The sequence below is a fragment of the Cricetulus griseus genome, chromosome 6 (assembly GCF_003668045.3).
Source record: "Cricetulus griseus strain 17A/GY chromosome 6, alternate assembly CriGri-PICRH-1.0, whole genome shotgun sequence".
Classification (NCBI taxonomy): Eukaryota; Metazoa; Chordata; class Mammalia; order Rodentia; family Cricetidae; genus Cricetulus; species Cricetulus griseus.
The window spans coordinates 51,662,892-51,679,107 of NC_048599.1; the positions used below are offsets into that span (position 1 = coordinate 51,662,892).

Genomic DNA, 16,216 nt, shown 5'->3' on the forward strand with positions numbered 1-16,216 from the left:
TTTTACTTACTCTAAACTTGCTCTCTGTTAAAAATTAACCACATCTCTTACTTACCACTCTACAATGTTAAGAACTTTCAGAACATCTGTAACTGCATTATTTCTCTTGTGACTTATGTGCATTTGTTGGCAGGAATTTAAATTCTGTGTATTTTAAAATCCTGTAATGTAATTGGTTATCATTTGCATTAACATTTTATAACCTTTGCGTTGTTATTCGTCCTCCCTGTCTTAGGAAGAGTAGTACATAATCATCTCCACGTTTTCTTATTTAGTTCCATAAGCTCTTATTGCTTTTGTAGCTGACTGATCCTAAAATACATGTCATTTGTCTTAATGCTTCCTACTCTTTGTGTACTCATAGTAGGCAATAAATGCTGTGGATGAATTGATAATTCAGTATAAATTTGTAAATTGACATCTGTGTCTTAATTTGTGTAAATTACAGTGCTAGTACTATGTATCACAATTTTTACGAATTTAAAAGCCATTTGCTATTTTATGTCTAGGAGTGTAAATATTACCTACTTTATGTAAATTTTTTGTTGGTGGTTTTTGTTTTTGTTTTGTTTCATTTTTTTTTTTTTTTTGAGACAGCGTTTCTCTGTGTTTCCCTGGCTAGCCCGGAACTCACTCTGTGTAATTACTCTTTCTCTGTCCTGCCAGCTAGCTCCCAAGTAATGACATAGGGACGTATATTAATTATGAAAGCTTGACCTTTAGCTTAGGTTTGTCTCAGCTAGCTCTTACAACTTAAATTGACCCATCTATATTAATCTGCATTTTATTACATAGTGTTAACCTCTCTGCCATCTTGTACCTCATGTTTCCTCTCCATGTCTCCTGCCTTCTTCTGCATGCCTAGATTCCTCCTCCTCCTTTCTTTCCCCAGAAATCTGGTCTTTACTTCCTGCCTAGCTATTGGCCATTCAGCTTTTTAGTGTACCAATCACAGCAATATATCTTCACAGTGTGTAGATATCCCATAGCAACTCTGTAGACCAGGCTGGCCTCAATCTCACAGAGATCTGCCTTCATCTGCTTCAATTGCTGGAATTAAAGGCGTGTGCTAGCACATGCCTTTAATGTATCTGATTTATTGAATATCAGATGATGTTGCATTATTAAATCTCTGAACATAGTTATTTTGGCCCTTTGTTTGTTTTAGTATGTGAGACTATCATATGATACCAAACCTGAAATCATTCTGCAACTTCTGCTTAAAGAATGGCAAATGGAGTTACCCAAACTTGTTATTTCTGTACATGGAGGCATGCAGAAATTTGAGCTTCATCCAAGAATCAAGCAGTTGCTTGGAAAAGGTCTTATTAAAGCTGCAGTTACAACCGGAGCTTGGATTTTAACTGGAGGAGTAAACACAGGTAATATGAACACAGTTTTATTAAATATATTTGTCAATCTTTCATATCAGGCATTTGAAATAATAAAGTATAAATATATTTGATTCTTCTGGTAATCTATAATCTTTGATAATATCACTGATAAAAATAACTTAATATGCTTGGTTGTCATTCAGGCTATTAAAATACATACTTTAGAGCAAAAGTTGGCAAAGTTAACCTGTGTGCCAAATCCAGTTTAGTTAATCCTTGTTCTTATGAATAAAGTTTTATCTGAGCATAACCACATTCATCTATTCCCAATTTTGTACTACAATAGGAAAGGTGAGTAATTATAACAAAGATTAGTAAATAAATACTCTGTACAACCAAAATACTTACAGCTCTCCTTTTACAAAATATTCACTAACTCTACTATAAAGCAAAGTGTTTACATTTTCTGACTACTGATAAACTGGTAAAAGAATGATAGTCTGCTCCTTTGGCTCTGCAGGTGAGAGCACTGGCTGCTCTTGCAGAGGATAAGTTTTTTTCCAGCACTCACATGACATCTCACAATTTTCCAGTTCCAGCGAATCTGACACCACCTTCTGGCCTTCTCAGTTTCTAGGGACATACGTGGTTCACATGCAGATCTGTATATACATAAAAGTAAATTTGTGAAAAAAAGTGGCTTTCAAAAATTAATATTTCATCCATTATTCTCTCTTCACTCAAGATCTATTGTATAATGTTTAAACTTTGAATTTAGGGAGGACAGGTTTATTTTAATTATTAAACCTAAACATAATTATTTAAGTCGCCTTCAGCATCTCATTCATTATTGATAATTATTAGGCCTCGTTGTAAGTTATTCTTTGAGCTGTAGGATATATATTGTTCAAATATCAGTCTGTTACGGTGGGAAGGGCATGGCAGGGTAGAGCAGTTGGTATCATAGTGGCCTAGAAGCAGAGAAGTGGAAATATAAGAAAAAGCAAGGACATCTCCCTAGGGATCTACTTCCTTCAGCTTGGCCCTATCTCCTATCCTTCGTGACCTCTAAATAATGACATAAATCCATTCATCTCATCAGAGCCTTCATGATCAAATGTGTCTGTAAACATCAGACACTTAGACCTGAGCTTTACTAGTCTCTTCACTTCTCAATTCAGTCACGTTGACAAGAGTAAATAGATTTTTACTGATAGGATGACATTTCAAAAAGATGGGAGGAAACAAAGAACAGAAAAACTTGGGACAGAGCAAGTAGAGAAGAGAAAATCACTAGTGTATTGCAAGAAGAATAAGATGTTTCCTATGTAACAGAAAGGGGGGGATTAAGCAAGGAGTTTTGGTCAGAATTCTTGGGAGATGATAAAGCATGGTGATGTGGAAGTGTGGTGCATCATAAGTTATAGACAGATACTTTTAAAGCCATTACAAACATTGTGGCTTTTCCTTTTGATAAGGAAAGGTTTTTAAGGTGCTGATTGGTAAGAACAAAGATTACTTGAATGTGTTTTAAAAATTGATTGTAGGCAAGGAAGGCAGTGGGAAAAGCTTAGTGAAGACTTTATTTTCTATATTTTATATGAAAGATGAGATCTAATATGTTCCAAGAAGCAAACTAAAAGATACATCAGTTTGTTAGGTCTATGTCTACTTACCAGTGTGATAGGATTCGATTTACATGTGATTTGGACAGTTACAATGGATCTGCTATTGGTAAGCTTGCTTTAGATCTTACAGCCTTACGATCTTCTATTTAAAGAAACTTTATAATTGTAATGTTAGAAAGTAAATACAGGGTTTTTCTAATGGTGAATAAATTTTGTATCAACAGGTGTGGCAAAGCATGTTGGTGATGCCCTCAAAGAACATGCTTCCAGATCATCTCGAAAGATTTGCACTATTGGAATAGCTCCATGGGGAGTAATAGAAAACAGAAATGATCTTGTTGGGAGAGATGTAAGAATGATTTTTGTATGTCTTAAATTTGAGCTTGTATATAAACAGAAATAACTTGATAGGCTATACTATACTTTCACATTAAGTTTAAAACAAAAATTTCAGTGGCCATTTCTGATCCTTATGCATCTATCAATATAAATGCTTATAATAGTGTTAGTAATTTTTGTTTTCTGTCTTTCATGTAGAATGTTATTTTTAACGTGTTTTTCATATCATATTTGCATTGTAATTGATTTGTTTGTTTTTTGTTTTGTTTGTTTTTGAGACACCTTGATGTGCTAGAACTTGCTCTGTAGACCAGCCTGGCCTCAAACTCAGAGATCAGCCTGCTGATTATAACATTAAAGATTAATTTTTGTCATTAAGACTAGGAATCAGCCAGGCATTGGTGGCACACACCTTTAATCCCAGCACTTGGGAGGCAGAGGCAGGTGGATCTCTGTGAGTTAGAGGTCAGCGTGGTCTCTAGGGCGACTGCCAGGATAGGCTCCAAAGCTACAAAGAGAAACCCTGTTTCAAAACCCCCCTCAAAAAAAAAAAAAAAAAAAAAAAAAAAAAAAAAAAAAGACTAGGAATCAAATGATGGTGCTTATTTGAATAGATTGAAGATATGAATTGGTTTATAGATGTTCACCATGAGCCTATTAAAATAAACTGGCTTCGCATGGTGGCACAGGCCTTAAATGACATGATACAGCACTGGAGGCAGAGGCAGGCCTGCTTCCAACTTTATCTAAGAAGCAGGTTCCCAGCAAGCTGGGACTATATAGTGAAATTCTATCTCAAAAAACAAAACAATAGGGGGCTGGAGAAATGGCTCAGAGGTTAAGAACTCTGGCTGCTCTTCCAGAGGTCCTGAGTTCAATTCTGGCAACCACATGGTGGCTCACAGCCATCCATAATGCAGACCTTTTCTGGTGTGCAGGTATACATTAATAAATAAAATCTAAATAAAAAAAATGTCTTACCTAATGTTTAAAAAAATTGGCAATAACAAAACTCAATTATGAGGATCATTTTCAAGTGTTATTAAATTTCCAATGTCAGCTTGAAAAGGTTGCATTTATGCTTTGGGAAATAACACTGTCATATTTTACTGCTTTATTACTGTCTTCTTATTGTACTTTACTCACTTACTATCCTTATAATTTATTAGCACTGGATATATACTTACTGCTCCATTTACAAGTGATGATAAAAAACACAATTTTGCAAAAAGGAACAAGATGTAGTTATGTGGTTCAATCTGTTATTCATCTACAAATACTTAAAAACTTAAGCATTTTCTTTATATCTACATGAAAATAGAATTTTACCTCTGTGGGTCACTTCAGAATTTAACTTACACTGTGTTACATTCAGCTTCCTTCAATTGACTCTTGTTTTGCTCTTGTTTAGGTGGTTGCTCCTTATCAAACTCTATTGAATCCCCTGAGCAAATTGAATGTTCTGAATAATCTCCATTCCCATTTCATACTGGTGGATGATGGCACTGTTGGAAAGTATGGGGCAGAAGTCAGACTGAGAAGAGAACTTGAAAAAACCATTAATCAGCAAAGAATTCATGCTAGTAAGGGAGTTAACAGATTTGTTACTGTTTTAATTATTCAAAGCTTATTAATAGCCAGCAGCATACTTGAATAGTAACATTCCCTTTGAAGTAAGTACACTTTTCTTTACATAGCAAGAGAACCTACAAAGCATCCAATAATGACTGATTTAACAAAATGGAAAGACCTAAGTTTCATACTTAGGTTTTACAGCCAAATCCAAAGAGAATTTTTTGTTTTTTAATTTTGTTGTTATTGTAAATCCCTGCTCAAAGTGCTTACTAACAGGTTTTGTTTGTTTCTTTTTAAGATAGGGTTTATCTGTGTAATAGCTCTGGCTGTCCTGGAACTCGATTTGTAGATCAGGCTGGTTTCAAACTTAAAGAGATCCACTTGCCTCTTGCCTCCCAAGTACTGGGATAAAAGGCATGTGCCACTACCACCTGACCTTACTAACATGTGGTAATTCTAATATGTAACTTTGACATTCAAGACAGTGATGTGGTGGTGGCTCACGCCTTTAATCCCAACATCCTGGAGGCAGAGGCAGGTGGATCTTTGTGAGTTTGAGGCCAGTAAGGGCTACACAGACAAACCTGTCATGAAAGAAACAGGAAAAAAAAAAAAAAAGATAGTGATTTAAAAGGAGCAATACCACTTAAGTAAGATTGAGTTTTGCCATAAGTTTATAAAGTGAGTCTGTATTGCTGTGGCAAATGAATCTTAAAAGCTGATATCCTTGGAACAGATTTTGTGTTGGACTTTCTCCTTCAATCAATCTGTATTTTATTACAAGTAGAAGGAATTCTGTAACCCTAGTTCACCAAGAATATGAACTCTGACAAAGTGATATAGAAATACAAAATTACAGAAGAGCACACATAGTAGAGTCACAACATTTGTGTAAACCAGTAATTTAAAAAAATATTCTTTGGGTTGGAGAAATGACTCAGCGGTTGAGAGCACTTGTTACTGTTGCAGAGGACCAGAGTTCAGTTCCTAGCACCCACATGGTGGCCTACAACTGTCTGTAACAACAGTTCCAAAGGATACAATGACATCCAAGGACACCAGGCACACATGTGGTGCACAGACCAGCATGCAGACAAAATGCTTATAAAGAGATAAATCTTAGATAAAATTATTTTATTTTATTATCCTCTCTCTGTGTCTGTGTGTGGGTGACTGGAGGTTACTGGGAGCTGATTTTCAAGGTCCACTGTTGGATTTGGCAGTTGAACTCATATTGTCAGATGCTTTACTCACTGAGTCCATCGTGCCCACCCTGAGAACTAGTAATGTTTTATAAATCTAAACTTAAAAGTATTTTGTGTTTTGTCACCACACTTTAGGTTGTAGTAAAAATGAAAATTGGTATTCTTCACTAATTTCTTTCTTTAATCTTGTAGAGGTCTTAGATTCTTATCAAAATAAATAAAAGTAGGTATATTTTAGAAATTTAACCAATTCAGTATTAAAATGTAAAATAAGCTCTCCCTTCCCTCATGGCTCTTGGTTGTAATCACAGCTCTCAGGAGGCTGAGACAGGAAGATCTTACATGCTAGGCATGCCTGGGTTACATGGCAAGACTTTGAAAAATAAGAAAAAGTGAAGAACCTAGACATACTAAGCCACAGATCAATACTAATAAGTATCTTGCCAAGAGCTCAATTAATACACGAAAGTTTATTTTCAGTAATTATACCCATTCTAGTTGGTACTAAATCATTTATTGAATTTCCTGATTTTTATATCCCAGAACAGATTTCAGTGATTAAGTATAGTGCTCCATTATATAAGCCTGAATGTTACTAATGTCCAGGGCTTAAAGTAAAGCCAACTGTTTCATAAGAAATTTTATTTTTAGTTTTTATTTAAAATAAAAGATTAAATTACTAAATTCTATCAGATTTACTAATTAAACTTTTATCCTTTTTAGGAATTGGGCAAGGTGTTCCTGTGGTGGCTTTGATATTTGAAGGTGGGCCAAATGTCATCCTTACAGTACTGGAGTATCTTCAGGAAAGCCCCCCTGTTCCAGTTGTTGTGTGTGAAGGGACAGGAAGAGCTGCAGATTTACTAGCATATATCCATAAGCAGACAGAAGAAGGAGGGTGAGTGGGGAGTATAGCAGATTTTACACCATATTAGAGTCTTGTACTGGATTCCTTTGTCTATTTAATGAACATGAAAATCTCAGATTTAAAAAAATGCTTTGTTCAGACCTAAGGCAGTAGCTTGGGTCATACACTATTGGACTGAACTAAAGTGTGGTCATCTTGGAAAATAATTATTGCTTTGGAGACATATCTTTCACCTGATAGTTTAATTTCATGTAATGGTTTCTACAGGTGAACACTTGTATAAAATTTCTTGTTGTAGGGTTGTTTATACAAGATAAGGACATACTAGAACATCTATCAGAAGGGGCCTAAGTAAATAAATTTTGGCATATCTATTCTGTGGAATGGTTATAGCTAAGTATGAGTAAAGATGAAACCTGTGTGTTAGATTTGTCAGTTAACTACATGAGAAGAAGTATGGCTCTTGTTTCTAGAGAAGGAGATACCTATGCTTACCCAACTATGACAGTACACATACCCAGACTGTCGTGATGCAGAGAGAGTAGTATACCCTTTATGCAAGGATTACATTTGAACTTGTGAAGCATTTCATACTTTTTTTTTCTGGTTTTTCGAGAGAGGGTTTCTCTGTGGCTTTGGAGGCTGTCCTGGTACTCACTCTTGTAGACCAGGCTGGTCTCAAACTCACAGAGATCCTCCTGCTTCTGCTTCCCAAGTGCTGGGAGTAAAGGCGTGCACTACCACTGCCCAGCTTTCTTTTCTTTTCTTTTCTTTTCTTTGCTTTTCTTTGCTTTGCTTTGCTTTGCTTTGCTTTGCTTTTCCTTTTTCCTTTTCCTTTTTCTTTTTTTTTTTTTTTGCATTTCATACTTTTAAGAAGAAAATTATATTACTGAAAAACATTTCAGAACATTGTAGGTAGAGTTTTTCTGTGTTCCACAGCTGCTCCCAAATAACCATAGTTAAGACTTATTATTGATTATAAATGCTTGGCCAATAGCTCAGGCTAGTTACTAGCCAACTCTTACAACTTAACCTATTTATTCTGCCACGTGACATTACCTCTCTTTCATCTTGTACCTCCTGATTCCTTTCCATGTCTTGCTGGCGACTCCTCTGACTCCACCCTTCTTCTTCCTGTTGTCCTTAGTCTGATTCTTCTGTTTAACCTTATTCTGTCCAGCTACTGGCCAATCAACTTCTTTATTAAACCAATCACAGCAACATGTATTCTCACAATGTAAAGGAATATTCCACAAAACATCACACTGGTGGACCGTGATTCCTGAAAAGAACTGAAGTAACACTAGACAAATGGAGACTTTGATCATGAACTCCTGCATTATTCAAAGTGAAAATACTCCATTCTTATGCCATAGATTAAATAATGGGTGTCTCAGGAAGTTACTATTAATATTACTACAAAACCTTCAGAAGCCTTGCATGGGTCTACTGGTACTCCGTTTTGATCCTATAGAGAATATGAAATGAGTGAAGTAAATTTTTTTTTTTTTCTTCTACCAGGAATCTTCCTGATGCAGCGGAGCCTGATATTATATCAACTATCAAAAAAACATTTAATTTTGGCCAGAGTGAAGCAGTTCATTTATTTCAAACGTTGATGGAGTGCATGAAAAAAAAAGAGCTTGTGAGTAGATTTCAGCAGAACAAATCTTTATTTCTTTTAAAGCACATTCTAATTCATACAATACTTTAGTTTTTAGTTTGTTACTTTAGTTTTTAGTTTGTGTTTTAAGTTTTTAAAGCTGATCTGTTATTTGCTTTTTGGTCTTTAGCTGAGTGGCATAGAAAGACTAATTTTTGCACAGTGATCAGACGTTGTATTTATTCTTTAAAGGAATTTTCATAACTGAGTCTCAACTGACTGCTTAGTATTTAAGAAGACTGCAGAGGAACAAACAGCATGGCTTAGTGGCTATAGCTGCTTGCCACCAAACCTAGTGACCTGAATTTGGTCCCTGCAACTATGCTGGTGTAAGGAGAGAACCAACTCTCTCTCCTGAAACTTGTCCTTTGCCTTTAAGGGGATGCTGTGTGCCAAACACACCCACCCACCCATGTGTGTCTGGCCGAAGAACTATAGCTGCTAGTGGCTTCTCTAATAAAATAGTTGGGAAAGTTTTTTTAAGCCTGCTTAGTTTCATACATGTAAACATAGGCTTATATTTAGAGATAGAATTTTAAAAGTTCTGTAAATAGATAGGAACATGGATTTGCTGTCGCTTCTTGGCCTTTTGGCTTTGATCAAATGTTGATTTGCATTGTCTTTCATTGCAGGCTTTGTTTTTTTGTTTTTTGTTTTTTTTAATTAGCCAAAGCACATACTTTATTAGCTCCTGAATTCTAGTTCTCCTTCTCCTGTACAGTTTTGGTTCCACATAGTCGCCCAGTCTGGCGGGCAGCATTGAGACCCACTTTGCGCCCAGCAGGGGCATCTCTTTGGATAGTGGATGGTTTGCCAATGTGCTGGTGGTTACCACCTCCAAATGGATGCTCTACGGGATTCATGGCCACACTCTGTACACGTGGCCAGCAGTTCCTCTTTGCCTTGTACTTGTGGTAGGCACGACCAGCCTTTAAGATAGGTTTGTCAATTCTACCCCCACCGGCCACAACACCAACAACAGCTCTGTTGGCGGAGGAAATAACCTTCTTGGACCCCGAAGGCAGCTTCACTTGAGTTTTGTTGGTCTCCGGGTTGTGGGAGATGACTGTGACATAGTTCCCGGATGCTGGGGCCATCTTGCCCCTGTCCCCAGGCTTCTCCTCCAGACAGCACACGATAGTACCCTAAGGCATGGTGCCCACCGGCAAAACATTGCCGATATTTAGCTGGGCCTTCTTGCCGCAGTACACAAACTGCCCAGTGTGGATTCCCTCTGCGGCGATGAACAGCTCCGTGCGCTTCTTAAATCGGTAGGGATCCCGAAAGACCACTTTCGAGAGGTTGGCGCCGCGGCCGGGATCATGAATGTTATCCTTTACGATACTCTTAATATAGCCGTGCCACTCAGCGAAGTCCACAGCACGCAGGCGGGCAGCACCCTTACGGTGTTTCACGTGAGCGGGGAACACAGATCCAGCGCCTTTCCTCTGCCCTTGGATCACATGGCCCATGGCGGCAAGTCTGCCAGCAAACACCGCAGGCTTTGTTCTTTATAAAATGAAGTTAGTTGAAAACTTTGTACTTGTATAGTAATCATCTTTTACTTTCTGAAAAGTACCTAGGTAAAAACTTCCTACAATGGTTTTATATTTCATATGATTTATGTGCCTCACCCAAGAATGAATGTGTTGGCAGGGCATAGTGGTACACACCTGTCTATGATTTTAGCACCTGGAGGTTAAAGCATGAGGCCTGTGAGTGCTAGTACAGCTAGGACCACATTGCAGGAACTTTCCTTAAAAGAAAAAGGAATACAGTAGTCATTTTGAATAAGTACTCACACTGTAGAAAGAGCAACATGATTTGTGCTGATAGTAATCTCTAGCTTCTACCCACAAACTGCTTAGTCAGCTGACAGACAAGATAGGTTAAAAAGAAGTGAATGTGATATAAAACAAACTACTTTTGGAAATACCTGGTAATGTGTTTGATTAGTGATAGTCTCAATTTTCTGTTTTTCGTTTTTTTTAGGGTTGAAATGTTAGATCACTTATGTCTATAGATTTAGAAATCTGTATAGTTATAAAGATATGTAAGTGACTTCAAAAATCTATTTCTGTATAAAAAGTATTATTAGTATTGTATGTGTGTATATGATTGTGGGTGGGCATGGAGGTCAGAGGACAACTTTGTGACGTCAGTTCTTCTTCCTTTACGTGGCTTCTGGAAATTGAACTTAGTTTGTATGGTGTCTTAATTACTTTTCTATTGCTGTGTAGAGACACCATGACCAAGGTAACTTATAAAAGATCATTTAATAGGATTTTACAGTTTCAGAGGGTAATTGAGTTCATGATTATCATGTCAGGGAGCATGGCAGCACACAGGCATAGAGCTGGACCAGTAGCTGAGAGCTTTCTCATTGAAACAGTAACCACAAGGCAGGGGAGGTAACTGGGAATGGTGTAGGCTTTTGAAACCTCAAAGCTCCCTCACAGTAACATACCTCCTCCTATAAGGCCATACTTCCTGATTTTCCCCCAATGTTCTACCAACTGAGAGCCAAGCATTCAAACATGAGCCTCTGGGGTCCATCCTCATTCAAATCGTCACATATAGCAAGCACATTTACCCACTTAACCATCTTGCTAGTCCTGTAGATATCTGTTTCTATACATATATACATATCAATGTATTTCTTTGTATTGGTTAAAATTGTTTTTTGTTTTATAATACCTTAGTTTAAAAATAAAGATGTAATACTAATTATTTTGAAACAGATCACTGTTTTCCACATTGGATCAGAGGAACATCAAGATATAGATGTGGCAATACTTACTGCACTGCTAAAAGGTAAGGTTTTCTTTTTTTAATTTTGTTTTGTTTTTATTTTTATTTTTTTTGAGACAGGGTCTGTCTCTCCATAGCCTTGGCTATCCTGGAACTCACATAGAACCTCCTGCCTCTGCTTCCCAAGTGCTTGGATTAAGGTCTGAGCCACCATGATTGACTAATATGTGAGATTCTAAAATCTTATATTATCTTTAGTTTAGTCTTATTTATATATAAGGTAGGAATTTTCATTTAGCTAAAGGTTAAGGAGTGGATTTTTTCAATAGTTTTTTTTTTTTTTAATGAAAGGCACATTAACTTTTTAGTTGACAACAAATTAGTTGTATAGATTTGTAATTTTCTTTCTTGTAGACTTTTATTTTTTTAACTTTATGTCTCCAGGCTCAATTATCAGGTTTTTTATTGGCCAGTTATTCCCGGGCTTGGGACCTGCCCTGGAATCCATGGTTTATTTTTATAAGGGGAATTTTTGTTTCATTTTGGTTTTTTGTATTGTTGGCTTTTTGTTTGTTTTGATACAGTGTGTGTGTGTGTGTGTGTGTGTGTGTGTGTGTTGAGGAGGTAAAATGGATCTGGGAGGAATCTGGGAGGAACAGGATCAAATACATTATATGGAAAATCAGTTTTTTAATTAAAAACAAATGTGGCAGGTGTGAGCTTTGGATAAAATACTTGTTGTGCAGGCACCTGTATAAAAGGCCAGAAGTGGTAATGTGCACCTGTAATCCCAGTGCTGGGAGCACAAATATATGGACCCCAGAGGGGCTCACTGTCATTCAGTTTCTCTGAAAGGGCAGACTCTAAGGTAATAGGATATTCTATCTCAAGCAAAGTATGGAAAATGCTATTTTCTTTTGAAGAAAATTTGAAAACTAATGTTTTCTAGGACTGAGGGGTTGATACATATGCACTTTTAACTGTTTTTCTCTCAGAATCTTACCAAAGATATTCATTGACAGAACAAAATGTTACATTGAAAAATATTTTCGAAAATAATGTCCTATCCGGTACTTGAAAACAACATATTTGGCAGGAGCAAAGGTCACTGTTTTGTTATCCATAAGGATGTCTCAAATATTGGACCACAACAAATTGCCAGTATGTTTTTAAAAATAATATAATTTTTAAAATTTAAAAATAATTTAATTAAGTATATATCATCTATATATCATTTTGGGATCAAGCAATGCCTAAGTATTAAGAAACCCAGAAGCCATAAATATAGTAAGTAAAAAAGAGAGATGACATAAATATCACAGCATAAGGAAATAATAGAACACTATTGGGTCTGGAGAGATGGCTCAGTGGCTAAGAACACTAGCTGGTCTTCCAGAGGTCCTGAGTTCAATTCCCAGCAGCCACAAGATGGCTTACAACCATCTGTAATGAGATCTGGTGCCTTCTTCTGTCCTGCAGGGATACATGCAGACAGAACACTGTATACATAATAAATAAATCTTCAAAACACTATCTGTACTGCTTGCCATATGTATTCTGTGTGCTAGCAGTCATCATACGTGGCCTGTTTTCTTTATCTTTTCTTCATTTTACAAAGGAAGAAACTAAGGAATAAATATCAAAGTGGAGGAATTTGAAAGATGGCTGTGTTGGGCCATTGAGATGGCTGAGTGGATCAAAGCACTTGCTACATGAGCCTGACAACATAGGTTCAGCCCCTGGACTCCATAGTGGAAGGAGATTATCAATTCATGAAAGTTGTCCCCTGGGCTACACATAATTGTAATTACACACCCAGACTCACACACACAAGTAATAAGTAAAATATTTAAAGGCTATAAATTTAAGAAAAAGATGGATATAGTATAGAAATACGAGTATGATACCTTAAAGGAGAATCCAAACATATGGTTAATGGAATTCTATTATTCTATTATTATATAAAAATAGAAATAAGGCATTGTGTGCTGACCTAGTCTGAAAAAGGTAGCTCTCACTCATCAGAGAAGCTTGTTTTTATATAAGATAGGGACCTTTACATAAATACCACAGATGCTTAAAATGTGGAAAACAACTTATTGTAGGATGCCCCATCCCAATGGCTACATTTACAACATAAATGTACACCGAAGACACATTTTGAATGAAGACTGTCAGAGCCAGAAGCCCAGGAAGTCTGCTGTCATATTGTATCTTCTGGCTGTGACAGGGTTGCCACATGAAGTCTCAGCAATATAGTATCTAAGCAAGACCTAATCAGTGATAACGCCAATTGACATGTAAAGTAAATGATGACTCACAAGGGCCCCAACATAGATGAATAACTAGAGGCAGTTAACCACTACTAAGAGTTATTAGTCTTCACCCACAATTGGTTATTCAATACTGAGTGGTCAGCACTAGAAAATAAATTTTATTTGTTAAAAATAATAAATTAACTTTGCTGGGCAGTGGTGATGCACGTAGTTAATTCCAGCACTTGGGAAGCAGAGGCAGGTGGGTCTCTGAGTTCAAGGCCAGTCTGATCTACAGAGTGAGTTCTAGGCCAGCCTGGGATATACAGAGAAACCCAGTTTCAAAAAACCAAAAAAAAAACCCTAAATAATAGTAATAAGGGTTATAACAATAATAAATTAATTAAAGTAGAAATGAATTTTAAATAAGTGCCACTATCTCCCCTCCCACATAGAGAAGTACAGATCTTCTATGTAATGGTACAAGCTTCTGGAATGTATCAGAAGCCTTAAATTGATATTTTTGTTTGTTTGTTTTTCAAGACAGGGTTTCTCTGTAACAGCCCTGGCTGTTCTGGGACTCAATCTGTAGACGAGGCTGACCTCGAACTCAGCAATCCACCTGCCTCTGCTTCCAGGTGCTGGGATTAAAGGTGTGAGCCACCACTCACCCAGTTTAAAGTGATATTCTTATACCCAGAAGATTACCTCCTAGAGAATTGTCCTATTTAAATAATCAAACATAAGCTAATAAAATATACTTTAAAAGTTTTAGATCAACCTAAATAGCTATGTACTAGAATGTTTTAACACATACAAAGTGAAATTATGTATTCTGTTAAGGAAAGACATGTATAGTGAGTCTCATAAGATCGCTACTAAACTTGTGTTTTCAGTCAGACTTGCTCTGTAGAATTACCTGGCTTTATTATCATGACATTCCTCCTGATACAGCGTGTGCGTGTGTGAATGCGTGTGTGAATGCGTGTGTGAATGCGTGTGTGAATGCGTGTGTGAATGAGTGTGTGAATGAGTGTGTGAATGCGTGTGTGAATGCGTGTGTGAATGCGTGTGTGAATGCGTGTGTGAATGCGTGTGTGAATGCGTGTGTGAATGCGTGTGTGTGTGTGTGTGTGTGTGTGTGTGTGTGTGTGTGTGTGTGTGTGTGTGTGTGTGTGTACGTCATGACACAGCCTGTGTGTGTCCAGAGTCGGTTGCCTTTTTATAGTCTCTGAACTGAGGTCCAGTGAGACTGGTTGGCAAGCAAATTCCCCATCCAAGCCATAGGGTTACATTTGTGTCTCCATCTTTTTTTTTCATTAATAGGTACTGGGATCAGACCACAGGTTCTGATCTCAGGTCTTCACAGAGCAGCTACTTTGTCCACTCTGCCATCTTCCCGTCCCTGATCCTGTTTATTCAGTCTTTAAAAAAAAATTAATATGTATTTATTTATGTGTGGTTTGCACAGCCATATGCATTCAAGCATGCTGTGATACACATGTAGAGGTTGAAGAACAACTTGAGTTGGGTTTTCCTTTTACCATGTCACCGGGAGATGGAATTCGATTTGGCAGGCTTGGGACAAAAGCATTTTTTCAGATGCCTTGAAGTACTGTGCCTATGATAAAAACAAATCCTCTTTGGCTTCTCAGTTCCTACATTATGATTTTCTTTTGCCCAACTAATGAGGGGATGTAGTTTTATTCTTGAAAATACAAATGTTCCATGGTGGTGGACACCACCTTTATAAATTTAAGGGTTCTAGGGAGACTTTGTAAATGTTTACAGATTGATGGAGATGTATTCTTCAAATGTTTTCTTTATTCATTTAGGTACTAATGCATCTGCATTTGACCAGCTAATCCTTACATTGGCATGGGACAGAGTTGATATTGCGAAAAATCATGTATTTGTGTATGGACAGCAGTGGCTGGTATGTAGATAACCTAAATACACAATATAATGAAATTAACTATAGTGGACACTTAATAGATACAGGCTTTATATCCATGGATTCCTCCAACCACAGAATGAGTACTATGTAGTTAGCCTGTACAGAAGTTTCCTTTCTTATTCCATAATCAATATAGTGTTAATATCTCTCTATGAAACTTAAGTATCTTAAGTAATCTAGAGATGTAGGATATTTGTATTACCTCAGACAGTGTACATCATTTTGTTAAAAGTGAGCATCTGTGAATTTGTTATCAGAAGAGGTCCTGGAGTTGGAGTGACTATAAGAAAGTATTTATTTGGGACAGTGATTTATACTCACATTTTACCTTTCTGCCCCAAGTGTAAATGCTAGTAAGGTGTATTTGCTTAATAACTTTGTTTTTTTAATAAGGTTTTTAATAATATCTGTAACGATTCTAAGGTTGAAGTCTTGGAACTCTTGCTCTGTGTATAGAACTCATTGTGACATGCCTTGGTTTTAGTCTGGTTTCTGTGCAGTCCCTCCATTTATTATGTATTCGTAATCTATCTTTCTATTCCTAGAAAATAAATTTTGTGAGGGTGAGTGTTTTTTAGGTTCCCTCTCCCACTATATGCACTGCTTGTAATCTGTCTGGCTAGTTATAAGGGAGACAGGGT

The 16,216-nt window shown here is 36.9% G+C and overlaps 1 protein-coding gene and 1 pseudogene across 3 annotated transcripts in view; one reads left to right on the forward strand and one right to left on the reverse strand.

Moving 5' to 3' along the window:
* The window catches only part of Trpm7 (transient receptor potential cation channel subfamily M member 7), a 90,032-nt gene that overhangs the window by 24,439 nt on the left and 49,377 nt on the right, over positions 1-16,216 (forward strand). For all 3 annotated transcript variants that reach the window (XM_027421918.2, XM_027421919.2, XM_035446933.1), the window contains exons 5-11: positions 1,169-1,382; positions 3,187-3,311; positions 4,713-4,884; positions 6,805-6,979; positions 8,471-8,594; positions 11,354-11,426; positions 15,454-15,554. In XM_027421918.2, coding sequence (XP_027277719.1) covers positions 1,169-1,382; positions 3,187-3,311; positions 4,713-4,884; positions 6,805-6,979; positions 8,471-8,594; positions 11,354-11,426; positions 15,454-15,554 — 984 coding nt within the window. The remainder of the gene's footprint in view (positions 1-1,168; positions 1,383-3,186; positions 3,312-4,712; positions 4,885-6,804; positions 6,980-8,470; positions 8,595-11,353; positions 11,427-15,453; positions 15,555-16,216) is intronic.
* LOC100752989 lies at positions 9,311-10,084 on the reverse strand (annotated as a pseudogene).